The 23,601-nt window shown below is 34.8% G+C and overlaps 2 protein-coding genes across 3 annotated transcripts in view; one reads left to right on the forward strand and one right to left on the reverse strand.

The window, feature by feature from the left end:
• ANKS1B (ankyrin repeat and sterile alpha motif domain containing 1B) overlaps nucleotides 1-23,601 on the forward strand; it is a 758,303-nt gene that overhangs the window by 268,678 nt on the left and 466,024 nt on the right. For both annotated transcript variants that reach the window (XM_058568586.1, XM_058568587.1), the window contains exon 9: nucleotides 7,347-7,487. In XM_058568586.1, coding sequence (XP_058424569.1) covers nucleotides 7,347-7,487 — 141 coding nt within the window. The remainder of the gene's footprint in view (nucleotides 1-7,346; nucleotides 7,488-23,601) is intronic.
• On the reverse strand, nucleotides 13,128-14,244 carry GARIN6 (golgi associated RAB2 interactor family member 6). Its single transcript, XM_058567981.1, is given in 4 exon segments — nucleotides 13,128-13,574; nucleotides 13,577-13,627; nucleotides 13,629-13,706; nucleotides 14,122-14,244. Coding segments are annotated over 4 exon segments (699 nt in total).

Raw genomic sequence — 23,601 nt, forward strand, 5'->3', positions numbered from 1 at the left:
TAGAATTGGTGAGAATGTTCATATTAATAAAACATTTTTTAGGGCAAACTGGCTTTCATTCATTCACTCACTCATTCATTCATTCAACACATTTGTAATGAAAAGTTCTTTAATGTGCCAGGCACTGTGCTAAGTGCTGGGTTTGTGGTAGCTAACCCAACACATCTCTGCAATCATGCAGCTTGTAATTCAGTAGGGAAAGGAGATATTGAACCAAAGTCACACAAGTGAGTGTAAAAATTTTATTTGTGATAATCATTATGAAAAAAGCAAAATTCTGTGAAAACATGTAAGAAAGGAAACTAATTTTGACTGGGGCATCAAGAAGACCTACCAAAGGAAGTGAATTATGATCATACCTAAATCACAAATAAGATTAATCCTGATAAAGACAAGAGAAGAGAATGTTCCAGGAATTTATTTATTAGAATTTGATACATAGCAAGTGACAGAAAATCCAAAATAACAATGGCTTAAAAACGAGAAGTTTACAGTCATGTGTTGTTTAACAACAGGGATACCTTCTGAGAAATGTGTCATTAGGCAATTTCATCATTGTGTGAACATCATAGAGTGTACCTACACAAACCTGGATGATATGTACTACATGCCATGGATATACTACACACCGAGGCTATATGGTGCTAACCTAATGGGACCACCATCACATATGTGGCCTGTCATTGATTGAAATGTTGTTTTGTGGTGCATGACTGTATTTCACTCCCACTTACAAAATTTAGAGCGAGGCAGTCCAAGGCTGGTGGAGCTCACCAGTATGAGGAACCCAGGATTCTTCTATTTTGTTGTTCCACTGTGTGTGTCCTATAGTTCCAAGGATACCTCATGACTGCTCCAGCTTCAGCCATTTTATTAATAATCCAATCAGCAGAAAGAGGAAGGGGAGAAAAAAGGACACACTCCTTCTCTTTAAGAACACTTCTTTATTGTTTTATTTTTGCTGAGGAAATTCACCCTGAGCTAACATCTGTTGCCAGTCTTCCTCTATTTTGTATGTGGGTCGCTGCCGCAGCATAGCCGCTGACAAGTGGTGTAGGAAGTGAACCTGGGCTGGTGAAGTGGAGCGTGCCGAACTTAACCATTAGACCACTGGGCTAGCCCCCTAAGAACACTTCTTATATCCCAAGGTTATAACTTAATCATGTGGCCACACCTAGCTGCAACAGAGTTTGGGAAATGTTGTCTGTAATCAAAGCAGACATATGCCCAACTAAAGGTTAGGGTTCTATTATTGAAAAAAAGGGCTAGGTGTTCTGTTACTAAAGAGAAAAGGGAGAAAGGAGAATGTATATTGGGAGACAACTAACAGTCTCTGCTAGAGAAAACCATATGTGCTTAGGTAAAGTTCTAGGTAAGAGGAAGTTCCGTATATTCAAGGGAAAGAGACAGCATAGTGTGTTTAAATGTTATGAGCAAAGGGGAGGAAGAATGATGAGGTGGGATGAAACTGGAGAGGCAAGTAAGGGCAAATCATACACAGGCTTTTGGATTATGTTAAGAATTTTGAATTTCATCCAAAAAACAATGAAAAACTGTTGAAGATTTTTAAGGAAGACGGCAACGTGTTCACATTCTCATATTAAAAAAATTCTCTGGTCTCTGTGTCGAGAGTAGGTTAGAGACAACATTGGCAATATATACAAAGTTTAAAATAGGTACACTCTTTGGCATACAGTGCATATTTATGAATTTATCCTGACAAAATCATTGGACAAGAGTACAAAGTCTGGAAGGATATGCTCTGAATGTTTTACAGTAGGAATGAGATGAAGAAAGATTCACTTTCTCCTTTATAACTTCAGTTTGAATGATTTGTTTTACAATAAGCATGTATTACTTTAAATTTCATTAAAAATCAATACATTTTTATTCTTGAAAAACAAAGACAAAAAGACTTGTATCTATGCTACAAGATACTCTAGATTGTGACTCCTATGCCAATGGTCTTCCTTTGTTTTGATTTGCGTTGCTGACGGTTGCCTCTTTCCTAGAGTCTGCCTTCTGCCTGGTCCCTCTACATTGACAATTCTATTAGACTGTTTTCCTACTTTTGAATTTGGTTTTTATATTTCTGGTAGGATGAAGGACAGTCTTGTCTCATTTCATCATCTCATTTGTCCACCCACACATTGCTCTCCTGTATCCTGGCTACGTCAAGCACCCTAGCTTTCCGCTTTTCCTCCAGGGACATTTGGACAGGACATGGATATCCTGGGACTCTCCTTTTTCCCTACCATCACCATATTTCTAAAGACATGTGTTAGAGAGTTGACTGATGGAGATTAAGGGGGCTCTGTGGGCCCTTGATCCTTTTCCTGAACTGCCTACACTTTAACTGCAAAGACTTACAGAATTTTAGAGTAAAAAAAAAGAGAGAGAGAATTTAAAGGCCATCAATTATAAACTGTCACATAACACAGAGATTCCTTTGTGGATATTCTGAACATCTTGAACATCTATTGTCCTTTTGAAGAGCTTGCTTCCATGATGTGGTAAAAAGATTATAGCACCTAGAGTCAGAGGACTTGGATTATAATCTGGCCTCATTTGTAGGATGATCTTGCAAATCGAGTAACATCATGAGCATCAGTTGCTTCGCTTGTAATATAGGGATAATCCTAACCCTACTTTATTGGGCTATGCTATATCTGAAAACATTTTCTAAACTATAAAGCACCATTACAGATAATTACTACATAATTATGTTTGTATATGGCATATATGAGACATGTGAGGTGGTATATATAATATGTGATCCCATTTCTTGAGCGTTAGACTGATGTAATTATTCCAGAAGTATTTTTCTTTGATTGAGCTCAGATTTATCTCCCCATGGTATTTGTGTATTATGGTTTTCCTCCTTTGTAACAATGTAGAACTGGTCCAATATTTTTTCTACCTAATTACTATATATTAACCAAGAAAGCTAGTAGGCTGAAGCTGTGTTAATTTAGGTCTATATTGTATGGAAAAATTTCCTGACATCTGGAACTTTAGGAACACAGTTGGATCTCCAGTAAAAAGTTTAAAAGGCATTTAAAATAAAAGGAATTCTGAGTTTAAGTGTGTTCATGTGGCTTTTTTTCCCATATATAATTGAAGATTATATTTGGTTTGATAAAAATCTTTCCCAGGCATCTTTAATTGTAAAGCAGTGAAGTGGAAAATTATGGTTTTACACAGCTAATTTATATACTGTCTTTAGGGAGCAGTACTAAACCACTGATAAATTTTGTTATTTCTGCTAATGTTACTGGAAATGGTTAATATAAAATAAAACTAAAATAACAATAATGAGATTTGTGATGCAATTATATACACCCCTTAATATTAGTAAAATTTTTTTAGGTAGTCCTATGAAAATTACATTCATTTAATAATCCATTCAATAAATAATTATCAAATTCCCTTATGCACAACACATTGTCAGAGAGACAAATGTGAATAAGGCAGTTTGCTTTCAGATAACTTAAAATTATCTAGAATAAGTAAGCCATATGGTAGTGTGTGTGTGCTGTGTGTGTGTATACAATTCCTTCAGGATAAAGATAATAAAAACAGCAATATTTATTGATGATTTTTACATGACAATTACTGTCAGGCAATTAATTTTATACTCATACAGCCCTATCAAGTAGGAATTATTATTATACCTACTTTGCAGATAAGGCAACTAGGTTTAATAAGATTATGTGATTTGCTCAAAGTCACACAGCTTGGAAGTGGCAGTGCCAGGACTTAAACGTATATCTATTTGACTTCAAAGCCACTGCTCTTTGCCGTTGCCTTCTATCATCTCAAGGTGCATGTGAAATATCATAATATACGCACTTACACAAAGAGCTAGAGATATTCAGAAGACAGCGACATCATTTCTGTTTGTGGGAAATCTGGAAAATTTTATGTAAGAGGTGAAATCTGAACTGTATTTTGAGGAATCAGTGGGATTATAAGAGAATAATAGCTAAAAATGGTAGTTAATATTTATTAAACCTTATTATTTGTCAGCCACTTTATATTCATCACCTCATTTAATTACCAGGAAAAAATTCTGAGGGAGGTTCCACTGCATTATTTTCCTATTGCATAGATAAGGTAAGTGAGGCTGACAGTGGTCATATCTGATGAAAATCACACTAACAAGAAGGCTAATAAGTAGGCAAGTTGGAACTTGAATCCGGTACTAATTTTAGTGCCTAAACTCTTAACCAGTACAATATGCTGTACGGAGAAGTAAGATGGGAGGCATGAATAAAACATGAGCATGATTAGGAAGGGGTAAACAATTCCACTTGATTTTAGTCTAGGGTGAGTATAATAGAGTAAGAAAAGGGGCTGATAGAAACTTGAAGCCAGATTAAGGGATTTGGATATTATTTGCTGTGCAAGGGGAAATAATTGGAGATTTATGAGCAGGGAAGAGACATAAACAGAGTTTCTTTGGGGAGGAGAAAGAGGCAGAGGAAGAAAAGAACTGATAAATCTATGAAATGTCGATAATTCCTAGCCAAGTACGTAATGATTTACAGTGGCATGCCATGTGAACACTGGTGATCATGAGTTGGTAAAGGAGATGCCTATTGGTTATTTTGTTCATTTTATAGGCAGCGTTGATCATATGTGTAGAGGCTCTTACCAGATTAAGGTTTTACATGTCCCAAGATTTTTTTCACCCAGATATCTGTAGGATCAAAAATCCCTGTGATAATCACATTTTGTTATTGATTTGAGAAATGTGCATTGATGAAAATATGGGCTGCTATGTACTAAATTACAAAAATTTTCACTGGCTGTCACAGATAGCAAAATACTTTCAGGAATATCGTCATGTAGCAGAAATGTATTGACAAATATGCTTCTTTGATTTCAACTGCAATTGCATCAGCTTGGTTATCTAATATAGTGCCTTTTATAGGATATTGTGCTGAATGCGAGGCCACACGACATAGTGGTTAAGGGGATAAACTCTAAGGTCAGGCAGTCTGGGTTAGAATCCTTTTTTTGCCACTTACCAGCTCTATGGCCTTGGGTTTTCTTGACCTTGAGTACTTTGGTATTTGCCTCAGAGGGTTGTTGTGTGAATTAAAATAATGAATTAATAATCCTATGATACTACACTGTCACATACTAAGAGCTCAACAGATTATAGCTGTTACTATTATTGTATCTTACAAACAGTAACTGACTGAGGGACTAAGTTCATAATTTCTCAATTATTGAAAATTGATGAAATTTAAAATGTGAATGCAGAAAAACAAAGTCTTATAAAGTCTTATATTCTATGTTTTAAGAGAACAACTTTTGGGGGGGTGTGCTATTTACAGGTCAATATATATAGTGTCTTGACTAATTTTAGCAATCATGTATCACTGTTGTGCTGAACACTACATTCTGAAGATTTTTAGACAAACTTATTGTCCTTTTTAAAACAAAATTTAGTCTGATCAGCATTCAGCAGGCTCTTTGAATATGGAATTTTGCTTCAGTTCTGGTAAAATTTCTTGCATTGTTTCTTTGATAATTTCCTCCCATCTCTACAGGGACCTCTTGGTTTGCTCCTCTAGTTTTCTTATCTTTTAACTTCTCTTCATCTTTTGTTCTATCTTCTGGGAAATTTCCTCAGACTTGTTTTCCAACTCTTCTATTGGATATTATGTATTTATTTGTTTTGTAGCTTTTGGTTCTTGTTTCATAGATGCAAATATCTTCTTGTTTCTCTGAGGATACTATTGGTAACTTTTTCTATATACTTATTTTGGTCTCTGTTAAAGGCTTCCTTCACATACATAGTGATCCTTGGGTTCTTATTCATATTTCACTAAAATATTAGGAACTGTTAATGTGGTGGAGCTTGTTGAGAGGTGGACTTCACAGAAGGGGTTAAGGCGTAGACCCCCACCATTTTCCTGGGTAATTCTAGATCTTTTTTCTTGGTAGGTCAATTTCTGCAGAGAAGAATATATTCTAGTCTCCTACTTGGGGATATAAACCTAGCTGCCATGTTCTCTCGGGCAAATTGTGAGAAGGCCCTGGGGTGGGTTGAGAATCTACTTTTACTACATAGATATTCAATTAATTGCTTGGTTTTTAGAGAGACACTCCTCTGCTCATTTTGCATGGATTCTTAGAATTCATAATCTCTTTGCTTCAACCTCACCAGAAAAAAAACCTCCAATTTCTGGTCAGGTGGTGAAGGTTTAGTTTCTTGGCTGGGTGAGAAGGAGACGGGTCTAGAGGTCTAACTCCTTCTAATATAGAGTTTCTATCCTGTTTGAGTCCCACTTGCACCCACACCTTCACAGGTAGTCAGTCTCTCCAATTCTTAAGTCCTTTTGAGGGAGCTGAGTCATGAAGAGACATGCTATTTATTCTTCCCCCTGGCAGGCACTTACCTTTCAGTTTTCTCAAGTTTGCTAAATCAGGTAATACCTACCCATCTGTTTATCATTATTCAAAAGTTTTCCTGATATTGCTCATCTGCTAACATCTCTCCTGTTGTCCTCGTCCTTATGGTTTAGACCATTTTTACAAACCTCTGCTATCATTTTAGTGGGATTTGGAAAGTAGCACAAGTAAATATATATGTTCAACATAGAAGTCCCATTATTAATTTTAAAAGTATTACCCCTTTCTTATGTATAATATAAAACTTTATGAAGGTCATTTTTTCAAAAAGGAGACTACTTTTTTCGTGACACTGTGAAAAAATGGGCTTTTTAGCAATTCCTATTCCAATAAAATATTTTCATGCTATTCCTCTGATTGCATTTAGAAATCAGAAGATTTTTCTCATTTGTTGCTATTCAAATATTTTCTTGGGTCATTTTCATGTCCTATTCTTCGTTATGAACTTTGTATCTTATCAGTGTTTCTTACCCAGTTTATTCACTTTCAGCTTTTTTCACTTTTTTTTTTTTGTGAGGAAGATCGGCCCTGAGCTAACATCTGCCAATCCTCATTTTGCTGAGGAAGACTGGCCCTGGGCTAACATCGATGCCCATCTTCCTCCACTTTATATGGGACACCGCCACAGCATGGCTTGACAAGCCGTGCGTCGGTGCGCGCCTGGGATCCGAACCGGTGAACCCTGGGCCACCACAGCAGAGCGCGCGCACTTAACCTCTTGCGCAACTGGGCCGGCCCCAGTTTTATTCACTTTCAACTTAAAATTGAATTATACATGTTTTTTGACTGAGTCACAAACTATGGCTAGAATTAAGCTGATTTTTGCTTGCTAACATATAGCATAAGAAATTTATGTAATTTAATTGATATTAAGATATCTAAATAATATATAATATATTGGTATATAAATTTAATTTCAGAGAACTTCATCTACAATAAATTTGTCACCAGGAGAAGTGGAAGAAGATGATGATGAAAACACCTGTGGGCCTTCAGGACTCTGGGAAGCATTAACTCCTTGTAATGGATGTAGGAACCTTGGCTTCCCCATGCTTGCACAGGTAACGGTTTGCTTTTCTCAAGGTACAATGAAACATAAAAATGGTTGGCTATATTTTTAAGTAAATCTTTTTTCCCCTTTGAAGATACAACTAGTATCTTATTCACTTTGTAATTTTTCTTCAGTTAAAGGTCAGTAAAATGTTTATATAACTTGCTGTACATTTATGCATATGCAAACACATACTTTACATATTTTTATGTGGTTATTTTATTTTGGTCGTGATGCTAGGTCCGGAAAAATTGAGTTGTTTATGAAGTTTTACTATTTATTATCTAGAAATATTTCATTTTAAAGAAAGCTATTTTGAAGTTAAATCACAATTTGTATGAAAATAATAAAAAATGATTTACAAGGAAACATACTAGGGCTCTTTAAAAGCATAGTCAGTGATTTTTTTTTCTTAGCACAATGGAACACTGTAGAACAGTGTGTGCCACTGAGGATTATGCAGTACAATCCAAAAATGAGACCAGAACACTAAAACATTGACTATAATTTTGAAACCATTTCATTCTTCATTAAATCAATTTTAATTCTTTTGTATCACCTTCAAATTCCTGTTGTGTGCTATGGGCCATAAGCCTTTAGAGGAGTTTCAGAAATAGGTAAAGTCAAACGGAGTTATGTAATTTGAAGCCACAGTGAAAATACCTCTACATAAAGACGAAAAAGCACTTAATACAAAAAGCAGGGTAATGGCAAGGTACGTACGTGTAACTACATAGATCATGGATGGAAAAATAGTCTAGCACAGAAAATAATTCACAGTAGTTGACCAGAATAGTGTTATATCTCAAAAATATTATTTTCTGATTTGCAACAAATATGAAGCTATCATATCCAAGAAAGCATCACATTTTTCATGTCTATGTCACAGACAATTTGATCATAGCCACTCAAATTCCAATATTGATTTATTGTGGAGAGCTAAATAGGATAATCAAATCAGCATATAGTACTTAAAGAATCTCTTCACCTTAATATGAACTATTTATAGGACTTGAAGACAATTTATCCTAACCATTAGAAAATTGTTATCAGTATATACTGGACTGTGAGTTCCATAAAGGGAGAGACTATGTTATTGCTCAAAATCCATGGTCTAATGCCAGCATGGTTCCTGGCATATTGTCAGAATTAAGTAATAGTTGAATGAAACGATGAGCCAACGTGTATATTCTAGGATTTCAATTCTTCACTTAAAGTTTTTATGTATAGAGTTTTACCTCATATTTACAAGGGTAAGGGATAAAGAAAATTAAGAAACATAGATTTCATTTGATTAATATACCCTCATCTGCTTAGTAGTTGACCAATAACTGAATGCTTTTACCTATTTTTTTTTGTTTCACAAAATTGCTATGTTTGTATTTTATATTTTAAAAGGTAGAATTCTTGGAAAGTATTAGGGCTCTAAGCGATCAATAATATATGACTATATCTGGTTCTCCACCACCTTACTAACATTTACTTTTATTTTTTTCATTTTAATTGATTTTATTAGACTTAGTAGTAACTTGCCTTTGGTTTATAATTTTTTAATATTTGATATTTTTTTTTGGCCGTTTTTCTTTGAAGGCTGGCTGGTATTGTTTCAATAAATATTGAATATCAATATTTTAGTAGTTACATTTACCACAAAATGTTTCCCAGTCTGCAGCTTTTCTTTTTTTTTCTTAATTTGTATGTGTGTGTGTGTGCATATGTTGTGTACATTTTTAAACTATCAAATTTATTAAACTTCTCAGTCTTATCTTTTGTTTAATTCATCTCATCTAGAATTCCTTTTAACAAATTCCAAATATGGCTCTATATTTGTTTTTTACTTGTTTGTATCTAGTTTTTCTATGACTTTCCATTGGACAATAATTCCCATTCCTCTCACTACATATATTTCATCCTGTTTGGTTTGGGTTTTCTGCTGAAATCTCTTATTTCTGTTTTCCTATTATTAAAACCACATGACTCAGTTTTGGTATTTTTACGCATAATATATGGCAAGAGAAATCGTTATTGCGTTAAAACTATTAGCTGACATAGTTGCCTGCTTTTTAAAATTTATATTTTATAATTACATTGTCAAGTTTAAAAAGTATCCTTATTGGGATTTTAAGTGTTACTACATTAAATCTATAAATTTACTTAAGGTTCAGTATCTTTTTTTTTACTGTATTTAATCTAACAAATTAAGAGTAGAATTCTTCTACTAATGTTCTCAATTTGTTGATGGAGTCTCCTTTAACATTTATATATATGTGCACATATTATGCATGTAATATAATTACAATAAAATTGTTTAATGCGTCATGGTGCAAAACCATAAAAATACTTTTACATTTTACAATAAAATTAATGTGCAGTGGTTTATTTCTTTAATGTAGTTTAATACACTCATTATGACGCTGGAGCTGGAGGCATCATATCTAATTAGATTTATCCTACAACTTGCATCACCTTTGAACTCAAGATTTTATGGACATACGATTCTATTATTCATAAAATTTTAAGAAAACTTTGTTTATTTTGAAGCTGTTTTTTTCCAGATCTGAAATATTTTTGGAGGCCGCTAAAAATCATTAAGCCATAAGCACTGTGCATATTGGGCCTCATGAAAAACCACTACATTACAGTTTGGTACAGAAGCCTTTGGGATCAGTGGAATTAATATAGTGCTATGCAAATTTCTACAAATTCAAGTTATACTTATTTTGCAGTTATAACCCTTAATTTAATTGGATCTGGCAAACGTGTATGAAGTATCTTCACTAGTTAAAGCATAATGCTAAGCTTCAAAAACATGAGGATTATGGAAATACAGACTTAATTGGGAGCCACATTACCTGTACATTCTGGTTCTGGGTTATAAAACTATGTGATGTATCGCTTTTAGACTCTTAGATATTTTACTTGCAAAATTAGAACACGGGCTGATCCTGTGGCTCTTACCCTTCTAAGATTATCTAATTTCCAGTTTTTGTCTAGATTTTGATTTAATCCTATATTCAGATTTTATCTAATTTTTTCCAATTTCCAATTTTTTCCTAGATTTTGATTTGATCTTATATTCAGGTTTTATCTAAGTCTGTTTTTTAGTTTACTTTTATTTTTTTGTTTTTTTATTTCAGTTTTTTTTATTGAGGTAACATTGGTTTACAACATTATATAAATTTCAGGTGTACGTCATTGTGTTTCAGCTTCTGTATAGAACACATTGTGTTCATCACCAGAAGTCTAGTTTCCATCCATTACTGTACACATGTGCCCCTTTACCCCTTTCACACTCCCCAATCCCCCTTCCCCTCTGCTAACCACCAGTCTCTCTCCATATCTATCTGTTTGTTTGTTGTTGTTGTTTTATCTTCCCATATGAGTGAAATCACACGGTATTTGTCTTTCTCTGTGTTTTTCTAATTTTTATATGGCATTTTATCCTTCCATTGTGACTAGATTATTGAAGTTCTTACAAGAAGCAATCCTTTCAAATTCATGAAAATTTAGAATTCTAAATAACATCAGGGGATTAAAATTAAGATTTATAGAATATGTTGGGCACTTTAGTATAATTTCAAAGCAGTTAAGATTTAATTTGGGCAAAGAATTAGAAAAGAAATTAAGAATTGAGAGACTAAGAAAATGAAGCCCTTTCTAGAAAGCATAATTAAACTCAAATTTGTTTTTCAACACTCCTGACAATAATAATCACTACCATTTACACAGTGCTTACTGTGTGCCAGATATTTCACGTGTATAATCTCTAATTCTCAAAGTAACCATTTAAAGAAGGAAACAGGTAACTTACTCAAGGTCATAGTTCGTGTTAAAATAGTTAAAAAGTATGATATCATGTTGGTTTTCTGGTTTCATTTACATTGTCCTGCTTCCTATTGGTTGCTTCTGTCCCTGGTCATATATTTTGGAGATTTTACAATATTCTTTGGCTAATAAATGCAGATCATAAATAGATAAGGATCTCAGAGAGTAATCTTTAGCAGTTTATTTTGTCATCTGTTCATTTAATCACAAAGATCCAGTTAAGGGAAAGTTAAAGATGGTTCAGAGCCTGATTGTAAATTGTCATTAGTTTTCTTGCTACCCTTTCCTGTTAATAGAGCACATGTTGTTAGAGCAGAGAATTTGAGTTGAATTGTATTATGGTGGATGATATTGCTTTCCTCTGCAGTCTTAGATGAGGTGTCCACCTCTGTACCATGTGCGCTACTGGGCTTTGAGGCTCTTTTCTAAAGAGTCAAATCCTGCTGGCTGGAGACCCTCTAGCTTCTATCCTGTTTGCTGACGTAGCCTTCACTCTGCAAGATTGAGATGAGGCGTCCTGATACTGAGCCTTTGTTTTTTGCAACAGGCTTGCCAGTAGTCTCTGCACCTGCAGTCACCATACTCATGCTGCCCTCTGGGGAGAGGCCAGCAGGTCTTACTAATGTGTTGGAAGTACCTTCTGAGAACAAGAAGAAGGGCTTTCAGCCTTGCTAACAACAATATTAAGACATGTTGAAAGCATCTACTATGGCCATTCTGGCTCTGCTTCCTTCTGGGTCTGTGAAGGCTGCTCCTACTAGGGCTGTGTTTGTTTCTCTTCTAAGTCTGTAGAATTGGTTGCAGCCACATCCATGGCACCTGTGGTGATGCCTATTGTTACCACTGCCCCTGCCTCCACTCCTGCCCTTTTATCAGGCACTGTAGGTTTTGTGGCTGCAGAAGTATATGAACTCTTGAATGCAGTATATGTGGGAGGCATGCTGAATTAATTCTTCCCAAGCATAACCATAATGGGTGGCCCCCAAACACTTCAGTGTTCATGTGAATGTTCCTGATGCTGACTTGATCCTGATTCCTTCCATAGAAGTGAATGGCATTTGCCTGGGGGAAGACAAATAAGTGAAGTAAAGAAAGTGAGACCATAAAGGGCTGTTCCCTTCTATTCCAATAGCTAAACAAGAGCTTATACGAAGAATTTTGAGGTCTCAAGTCCAATCTGTCTTTTGATGCAGGAATCCCCCCTACAGTATCCCCAAAATGACCACAATGATCGTTCCAGTTTTGCTTAACAGTTCCAGTTCCAGTGAAGCACTATTATAATTCACTAGCGAATATCCTCTTTTTTTAAATACACTCATTTTAGTATTCTACTGTCAAGTGTATACGCTTTAATATTTTGATAGTTACTAAGAAATTGTGCACATGCACACAAGCACATTGCACTGCCACTGATGTATACAAAAATCAGTACATGGCAGTCATGGGGAGACATTATGTCCCACAACGTACCAGTCCTACATACATACTACCTTGGTTGGAGTATACGTTCAAGAATAGAGTGGATGATCAGGATGCTGCAGATGGCAATACAATAGTGGATATGAAATTAAGAGTTGCTGACAGCTAAGGGAGATCTGAAATACAGACTTGGGGAACACTTTGGAGAAGCACTAGGAACCTCCCCAACATGGCATGGCCTCCAAATGGAGGCTCATTTGGCCCTGAGTCCTTCCAAATGCAATGCATTTTCAAGGTAAGCCTCGGTACCAAAGGCTCTGCAGGACCTTTAGCTGTTCTCCCAAAACACCCTGGTCCTGTCTTCTAGACTCTGCAAAGACTTGCCGCTGGGCTCTTGACCTCTTCCTCAAACCCAGTTATGTCCAATGGTGTCCCCAGCTGGGATGGCCTGGGTACCACTGTAAGCCTCCACTGGTGGTCTCAGGATGTAAACGAGGTTTTCTCAGAGAATGAAAAGATCTCTTGTATCTGAAGGGGGACACAGCTGAAGGTAAAAAGAGTGGCCTGTGGCAAGCTTCAGGCAGAGCTGTTGTTTTTTACTGTTATGGGTGGGTATCTTTACAAACTTCAAGGGAAGCAGCCTAGTTAGCTCTAAGATCTGTGTAGGTTTTTTACCTCTTTCCTGGATGGCGGGACTATATCTGTTACAGTCATCAAAGAGAGCAGCTGATTGGGCCAGCAGCATGATGTCAGGTAGTGTGAGCTGGGGGCTGGTGTGAACAATGCCCGCAGTCACCATTTGGGCACTGTTGTGCACATCAATCGCTTCTCCTCTTTTGCTGACCTGTATGAAGGATCACTGTCAAACACTGGTGCATTCTTGAATATAGTATACCTCCCCTTGTGCCAGTTGTTGCTGCAGTTTCCCCATGGGGGTATTAAGCCTGCCCATTGCAGGACTGTTTTGGGCTGTGTAATAGGGTAACTTAGATTAGCTGTTCATAACTATCTTTTATCAAGACAACTCCTAGGGGCTCCTCCACACCTTCCTTACCACAACTTGCAGGATGTCTTATTTCCCTCGTCTCTTTAGCAGGTGGGCTAGTCATGGTCTTCTTTGGGCTTTTTTCTCTCTGAGTGACTGAGGACAGGGTGGAGGTGCTGATTACCGACTGCTCTATGCTAGAGACAATTGCTTCTGGACCAGACTGTGCCCTGCCTAGAGTATGGAGATGTCAGGGTGCACAGATGTTGAGTCCCGCGGAGGTAGGGGTCCCAGGATAAGTCAGAGTGTGCAGATGTCGAGGCGTGCAGATATTGGTGTTCACTTGGGGTGGGTGGGGGGAACCTCCTTTTTAGCCTGACAGTTCGCAGTAGCTTCTGCTCTTTGCTTCAGCAACCTCAGCTGCGAATCGTAATCCCACTGCTCCTCTCCCCACTCCGGGAACGAAGCCTCCGTCCAGGCCTAAACCACTCTGCAGGACCACTTTTGTCCTCTCCTGCCCTTTGTGACCTGTGCCCATCACACACCCCTTTGTCTCTGTCACCCAACAGCCACTCCCTCAGAGCAGGGATACTGTCCTCTCCACCTCACCCACCCCCTCACCATGGCCACTCTACCTGCCACAGTTCAGCAGAACCCCCCCCACCCGCCCCGAGGGACCCATCTGAGGATCTTAATATATACTGGCAAATTGCTTTCAAAAAAGGTTAGGCAAACTGTTAGGTATGAATTTAAAATACACATACTCTCTTATCTAGCATTCCTTAATTGTGGAAAATTAGAATTAATTGTAGACGATTTACCTTAAAGAGAGAATTGGACAAGTTGGTAAACAGGTTAGTACAGGATGTTTATCAATATTTATTGTAGCAAAAAAGATCGTAAACAAGATTATTATCTTGCAATAGGAGTTTGGTTAAATAAATTATGGAGCATTCTATGATAAAATACTCTGTAGCCATAAAAATGATTATGTAATTTCCTATTTATTGAAATGAAAAGATATCCCTGACATTCTTTTTTCTAAAAAAAAGAGCAAAGCAAACAAATTCCAAACTAGCATTATATGCATGGTCCAATTTATGTAAAATCATCTGTGTGTTTGGCTATGAAAGTATGTTCAATGAAATGTTTAAAGTGCTTGTCTCTGGATGGTGTAATTTTTGTTTTCTTCTTTATACTTTCTGTTTTTATTAGGGTTATTGTTATTTCTATTAACTGGAAGAATAAAGCTATTTTTATTAGCAGTGTCTATTGTTATAGCCATGATTTGCTGTTTTTATGTTTTTAAACACAAAAAAATTTATGTTTTGACAAACCCTCAAATTGCTGATGAGATTTTTAAGCTTTTGGCTAGACATCTGTACCCTGCCTATACAGTGAAAAGAACGTTAAATATCATGTTTATGTTCTGTTCTTCACCCATTATCAAATTATATATAAAAATAAGGTCTGAGAAATTTTGCCAACTATTATAAATGTTATCAATTCAGTAAGATTAAAATATCTTTATTGGCACAACAATATACATAACACACACATTTATATACAGCCATAGTTTTTGAGTCTTCAGTTTGTTCTATAGGTCAAAGCAGAAATTTTCTTTCCTTCGTATTGAAATATCTGATTATTTCTGGTAATATGAGAATTTTTCCTTTGTTTGTTGAAAGGCCTATTCACATATCAACAGCAATTCTTACTGGCATGTCCAAAGTCCTTATAACTTAATTTCCACTTCGTGTCTATATTACTTATCTTATAATTAGCGAAAACAATAAGCCTAATATATTTGTAGTAATCCAACTAACATTTTTAAAGTATGCAAGTGGTTCTGGTATTTTTTGAAAGGAATAAATTGCATTGGGATTAATAAGGAATAAGTATATAATTTAATTTACGTGCTTTTTAAAAAATAAAGTGAAGATATATCAATTTTTTTTAAAAGCACTTTAATGCCTTGCACATATATTACAAGATATTTATCTTAGGCTTCCATTAGGGCACTGAGTTAATTGCCTTGTCTCCAGAGAAACCAGAAACTACGTTACTGGTAGGGCCTATGGATTTTTAGAATTTTTTCTAAACTAATCACTAGACCAACAACAGTAGAACCTCTCTTATTTGGCCCAATAACCATCACGTGTAGCATTCTGGCAAATAAGTCTCTATTTTTGTGAGTCGGATGAAGTTTTTTGAAATTCCTCTAGCTATTTGGAAAACTACCTTATTAGTATTTGCCTCGATACTTAAGAAGCTCAGATGGCTAAATAAAAATCTACCTGAAGCTGAGATTAAGAAATTCTTTTTATGAGAATGCAGCAGCTTTCTGTATGCTTACTCTTAGAACAGATTTCCATATGGTTAGTCATTAGATATTCTTAAAATAAACTTGTGCTCCCTCTCCTCTACATTAGAGTTTGCGTCATGGAGTAAGTCATTTAACTTCCCTGGGTCTTATTTTTCTCCTCCTTGCAATTAGGATGATCCCTTAGGTATCTTTCAACTCCAGAATAGCTTTGGTTTTGTGATAGGGGTTTAACTTTTCCCCTCCTATAATAGAACTACTACATACTTTGGAAATACTCCAAACAGTAATAATGAGTTAAGGAATTATTTAGATATCAGCATCGCTGGGAATTGTGTGATTCAATATATATTCCTATTCTGTTGCTGAATTTCTTCTTGCTGAAACTTTTAAAAGAACCAGTGTTTGAAATTTGGAAATGACGAGATGTTAGTTCAGTAAGATGGTCAGACAGTGGGGCAGTGCTTAAAACAATGTAATTGAAAATATGAGTTGGACATTTCAGACACAATTCAGTTAATAATGAACATGATTGTGGTAGGCAAGTTAATTCCCCCAAAAGATGTCCACATCCTAATCTTCACAACTTGTGAATTTGTGACCTTACATGGTAAAGGAACTTTGTAGATGTGATTAAGTTAAGGATCTTGCGATGGGGAGATTATCCTGGATTGCCTAGGTGGACCCAATGTAATCATAAGGGTCCTTATAACAGGGAAGGTGATATGGTGAGGAAAGCAGAGAGAAATTTAAAAATGTTATGTTGCTAGCTTTGACGATGGAGGAAGGAGCAAGGATTGCAGGTGACCTCTTGAAAATGAAAAAGGCAGGAAACGGATTTCTCTCCTAGAGCCTCCAGAAGTCACTAGTCCTGCTGACACCTTGATGTTAGCCCTGTAAAACTCCTTTCAGACTTCTGATCTCAATAACTGTCAGAGAATATATTAATGCTGTTTTTAAGCTACTAAGTTTGTGGTGATTTGTTACAGTAGCTAAAGGAAACTAATACAATGGCTATGGACATTGGGTGAGTAGACATTTCATATGTTATATACCCATTCAAGGAGCAGATGCCTGTGGTCTATATCTAAGTAGAAAGTAGGAGATACAGGCATATACAGAGGAATGCATTTTAGCTTTACTATCAAGTGTTCATTTGATCTAGGATTTTATGATTTTATGCAATCATTTTAATAAATTTTAAAATAACTGAACTAAAACTTTACCATTGGAAAGGCTCCATTTTGTATATTTTTAGGAAAGTATAATGATAACAGTAATGTTAACAATAATATCTAGCATTTATTGAGTGCCTAGCACATGCCAGGTACAGAGATAGGCGCTTTATATTCCTTATTTCACTTAAATTTCACCACAATCCTATGAAATATTTTCACTTGACCTTGAGAAAATTGATTTTTGAGAGATTAAGTAACTTGCCCAAGTTTGCCTATTATGTGTGATCTAAAACCCATGTGAATACTTTTCTATGAAATTATAAAACATTTTTTAAAGAGGGCCCAGTTTCTCACAATAAGGTAAACCTGTATACTCTTTACTGCTCAATATTTTTCACTGTAGCATTTCTGTTTCAGAGGACTTCAGTAATTATTGATGTCACTCTTGTCTAGTGCGTATCCAATTGATTTATCATTTCACGTTGTGCTTCCAGGGTGGTTCAGCTGCTAAATATATTTATTATTTATCCTACAGATTAAAAAAATTGTTAATTTGATAAGAATCTCAATTCATTTAGAATCCCTCCACATTTCCCTATTCTTTTATGCATTCATCCATCCATTATTTTTCCACAAATGTTTATTGACCATTTGTTATACGTAGAATATGGAGCAGTAAACAATATAAACATGCATCAACCCTCATGTTGCTTATAATTTTGTGCCACATACTGTGAATGATATAAAATAAGAAATGTACATGGTTTCTGCCTTGATGAGCCTTACAATTTAGTTGAAGTAATTGTCTCGACTGCTGTATAATCTTGGACAAGTAATTTGCCTTCTGCTTCCTGTTCTTTAAAATAAAGAGGCTAGTTCTTGTTTATAGGATTGTTATGAATATCTTACAATATGAATGCAAGTTTCTGTATAAATTCCTTGCTATACAAATACAAATTTATCTTTTTCTGTTCAGTTCTTGGTTTCTGGAAACAACACTGGCAATTTTGGTAGGATTTGCAGGTTAAAGAACGGTATGTATAGTACAAACAAACCTCATATAATAAATGCATTAAAATACGTGCTTAGAAAGTCTGGAAGTATATTTACTATGCTGTTAATAATAGTTATATCGAAGGCTTAATATTCCAGTGGGACTTTAACTTCCTACTTTATATACTTACACTGTGTTTGAATTATTTACAACAAGCAGATCTAATTTTCTAATAAAGATTTTATATTTTGTGAGAGCAATAAATGCCATGAGTTGTAAAAAGTCTTGATGACTCATTATGTCACTGAGTTTCCATAGAATAGTTTGAAAATTAATGTTTACATCTGCACATCCATTCATTCATTGATCCCATCCATCCATTCATTTGCTCACTCACTCATTAATTCATTCACTTTTCATTCTAGTCTATACCTTTCTAGGCATTTTTGATTCAGTTGTCTTTAATCATTTAAATTGCTCTTTCAAGAGAATTAAGTAGGGACAGCTGGAAGATACTGTGGGATGAATTGTTTTTGTGATTGTTGTATAATTATTATTTTTATTAAGGGGCATCAATTATTATCTCTCATTGTTGTTTTAAGTCATATTTCCTTGATTGTTAGTGAGAAGGAATGTTTTTCCCCAGATGTTTGTTGGGCATTTGTATTTCTTTTTGTTTGAATTGCATACTTACTGCTTTTACCATTTTTTAATTTTAAAAGAATTGATTTATAAATGTATTTTAATACAGTCAATCCTTATTATTAGTGGATTCTGTATTTGCAAATTTGCCTATTTGCTGAAATTTGTTTGTAACCCCCAAATCAATACTCATGGTGCTTTTATGGTCATTCACATTTCTCTAATGATTAAGTGATGTTGAGCATAGTTTCATGTGCTTGTTGGCCATTTATTATCTTCTTTGGAGAAATGTCTATTCAAGTCCTTTATCCATTTTAAAAATTGGATTATTTGTTTTTTGGTTGTTGAGTTGTAGGTGTTCTTTATATATTCTGGATATTAATCCTTTATAAGGCATATGATTTGTGAATATTTTATCCCATTCTATAGGTTGCCTTTTCACTCTGTTGATTGTGTCCTTTGGTGCACAGAAATTTTTGATTTTGATTTAGTCCAATTTATCTATTTTTATTTTTGTTGCCTGTGCTTTTGGTGTCATATCCAAGAAATCATTGTCAAATAAAATGTCATAAAGATATCTCCCTACGTTTTCTTCTAAGAGTTTTATAGTTATAGATCTTACTTATTGACCCTTTGTTGGAACAATGTCAAATTTAGAGATTAATTAGGAAAAAATTGGCATTTTTACAATATTGAATCTTCCCACTCAGGAGAATGATATAAATTTTTATGTTTTCAAGTCTCTTTTTATGTTGTTAAGTAGTTGTATATATTTTTTAATACACATTTGTCTACATTTGTTGTTTTCTCCTGGTTATTTTACAATATTTGTTTTTATTGTGAATAGATATTTTTCCCATTGTATTTTCTGATTGGTTGTTGCTGGTAGATAGGAAAGCTGTTGACTTGCATATACGTATCCTATATTTTGTTATCTTATGAATTACACTGTGGTTTATAAAAATGTTTAAGTTGATTTTCTAGTTAGGCAGTTATATCATCTGGAAATAATAGTAATCTTGTTTCTGACTTGTCAGTGTTTATAATCATTTGATTTTTTTCTCTTATTGAATTGGTTGGACCCCCCATTATACTGTTGGATAGTGGTAGTGTTTACTTAATAATCTTGAAACCGGAGACCTCCATGTATGTTTAAGTAGTGTCTCTAATATTAATCTTAAGTTCTCTTCTATCTCTGTTCTTTTACCTGGGTTTTTTGTTTGGGAACATAGATTTCAGAATATAAATTTTTATTCTATGTGCACTATATATTTAGTTTCTATGATAACAAAGCCCTTTAACATTATTACTAAAATATCACTTAACAAATTATGTTAATTCTTTGGTTATATGACTGAGCATTTCTATGTTAAGTAATGTTAAGTAATGTTTCACTGTTATTTATAAATCTTTGATGCCTACCACAGTCCTGCTTTATAGCAAATATTCAATAAATATTGAATGTGTCATACCTCAGAGTGAATCACATTCAATAAATATTGAATGTGTCACACCCCAGAGTGAATCTTAAGCTTATCACATCTCTAAATACATGTATCTCTATTCTTGATTCATCAACTTTAAATGATACATCTTATTTCTCTGAGAATAAGGATTTAGCTTACTTACATTATCTTTATCTCCCTCCTCTCCTCCTCTAGTTGTTGGTTATTTTTTATGATAAATTTTAGTTTTTTTACTGATTAGCTTAGGGGCTTTAAATGATGTTATACTTAAATAACTTTAAATAATATTTTTATATTTCTATGTTATGTTTCATCAACTTTAGGCAGTATTTCTTGACTTCCTATTTTGGAAAATGAAGGTATTAGCTCCTGTGTTCTTTCTTTCATTTTTCCTTCCCTTCTTCCCTTGCTATCTTCTTTTAGCTACACTTCTACTTAAACATTGTCAAGCTTGCACACATTTTTGTTCTATCCTGTGACATTGGCGAAGTTTTCCATGTTTTGTTAATAGAGTGGCACTGCAAAAATATAGCCACTGAATCACGTTTCTGTATTTACCTTTACAAATGGCATGCTGATATTGAATTTATTTTTCTGTCAAGACCCTAGGCCAGTGGAAGGAGAATGCATCTAGAATTAAAATGAATGGCTTCTCTTTTTTTGCACTGCATCAACTGCTTAATAACTTGCCATCATGTACTTTTCTTTCTATTTGGACTATATGATATTGGTTAGAGTCACCTCATAGGCTCTTTAGGTGTCCTGATGGTCATTTTTTTGCTCTGCAATTTTCTCTGAAGCCTCATGGTTTGAATTTTCCATGCCATGAAGGCTGAGTCATATAGCCATGTTGAACACATATAGTATTCTAGAGAGGCCCTAGAGTCCAACAGCTTCTTACATCGTAATTTCTTATTTCAGCAGCTCTGCAGGCTGAGATCTATATGCCATCACTTGGTTCCACAAATTGGTGCTAGAAATGTGAGCTGAGACCAGAGCGAATGATGACCTGGTGGTTGCCCTTAATGGGAGGGACATAAATTGGTACTAGAAAATCTTAGTAGTCAAATTTTAAATCTTAATAATATCATTTTATACAATTTGTTAAAGCCCTGAAGATTATTTGTTTGATACTCATACTCAGATCCTAAGTAACTCCTCCCCTTTTTCTCTGGATTATACATTAATTAAATTTTATCATCATACCATTATATAGATATACCATATTTATACTAATCACAGATATGTTTCCATGGTGATGCTGAAGGATCTCCATGTGGGAACACACAACTGTTATCTTTACCTAGTTAAAAGGACAGGAAATGTGTTAGTATGAGGGAGAATATAACCCTGGTTATAAATTCTATCATCTCTCTTCCTAATGTATGTATTTTATCTTTAAAGAATGTGGGCGGTAATGGAGATACATGTTTAAAGGCACATGGCAAATTAATAGCCTTGTGATTGTCTTAATTCTTTCATTTTAATCAATCTGCTTGTTTAACATTTTAATGAAAATTTTCAACCTAACAACTTTTTGGTCAGATTTTTTCCCTGGAGTTTTTAATTGCTTTTCTTTTCCTTATACAATTTTCCTTAATCATATCCTCATTAAATTTCTAAATTATGTCTTACTATCTATTGAGTCCCTCTTTTTTTCTGGCTATCTCGATACTAAAATTGTCTATTCTTCTGCTTCGGTCTCTACTATTTGCTTTCTGCAAAAACTTTCTGTTATTGTTCTCATGGATATGATCTCTTACTCCTGGCTTCCATATCTTGTTCTTACTTTACTTCTTCAATACACTTGAGTATATCATTAAGTAACTTCTCAAGACAGCTTTTTGAGTCCTTGAATGATGGAAACTTTATTCTTTTCTCATATTTCATTGTCAGTTTAACTGATTATAGATTTCTAGGTTAAAATTTATTCTCCTCCATGAATTTGAAAGCTTGAACAACTTCCTTATAGAATCTATTGCTATTATTCCTATGTATTTGACTTGTTTTTTCTCTCTTGATGCTTTTAAGGTCTGACTTTTACATTTTGAGCTTTCTAAAATTTTGTGTCTAGGTGTGGGGTTTTAAAAGTGTATCCTAGTGCACATAAGTTGTCCCTTTTAATATCAAGATTTTATCCTTCTTTAGCTCTGGGAAAAATTTTTAATTTTTTTCTATGATTTCTTTCTTTCTTTTATTTTCATCCTTATCTTTTTCCAGAATGTCTATTAATTAGATGTTGAAGCTCCTATGTTCACCTTTTTTGTCTTTAATTTTTCCCATCTCTTGGGTTTTTTAATTCTCTATTTTACTTTCTAATCCTTTACTAATTTTTATGTTTTAGCAATCATAGTTTTACTTTCTAAGAGTTTTTGGTTCTTCTCTGATTGTGTCTTTCTCAAAGCATCTTGTTCTGTACTTTCCAACTATGTGGATAGCTACTTGTAAGAAGTATTGTAAGACTCTGTTTTAATCTCATAAAATGAGTCATATTGCAGAAAGAGATGCTTTTATGCCTACCAGCGAAGGGAAAGCCATAAAGGAAGTCAGTAGGATTCTGGTCAATTAGCTTATAAAAGGAGTAACTATTTGGCTACATTAGAGGTGAGAAGTGCATGACCACAGGATATTTTTTGACAAAGTACAATATATGCTACAGATTGTGAGCTTTTGGTGATATACAGGAAATGATAATTATATCAGGATCCTAATTCATTAACATGATGTTTGAGAATTCTCTACAGTTTGGCTCCTGTAACTCTCCCCTCTGCTCTGAGTTAACATCTGTGCCAGTCTTCCTCTATTTTGTATGTGGGATGCCTCAACAGCATGGCTGATGAGTGGAATAGGTCCACGCCCGGGATCTGAACCCACGAATCTGGGCCACCAAAGAGGAGGGCGCAGAAATTTAACCACGGGGCCATGTGGCTGGCCCCTCTGCTACTTTCATTTTTAAATGTGGTTTCTTTTCATACACTATAGAAGTGTGGCCAGGATTTTTAAAAAATGGAAATAGTATGGTATAATCAAAAGGCAAGTAGACCTAAGTTTTAATCTTAGCTTTACAACTTACTGGTTAATTAAATAAGCTGTCTATACTGTTTCATCATTTGTAAAAGAAGGAACTTATGTCTACTTTGTAGGGTGATATGAAAATTAGAGAATGTGTTTAAAGCATATAGAATAATTCCAGACCCATAGTAGTCTCTCTGTAAATGACAGCCATTATTTTTTTGCTCCCTTTTAAAAGTATAAACCATTATACTTTTTAAAAAGTCATCTAGTCTCTGCT

Source organism: Diceros bicornis, chromosome 25, assembly GCF_020826845.1.
Source record: "Diceros bicornis minor isolate mBicDic1 chromosome 25, mDicBic1.mat.cur, whole genome shotgun sequence".
Lineage (NCBI taxonomy): Eukaryota > Metazoa > Chordata > Mammalia > Perissodactyla > Rhinocerotidae > Diceros > Diceros bicornis.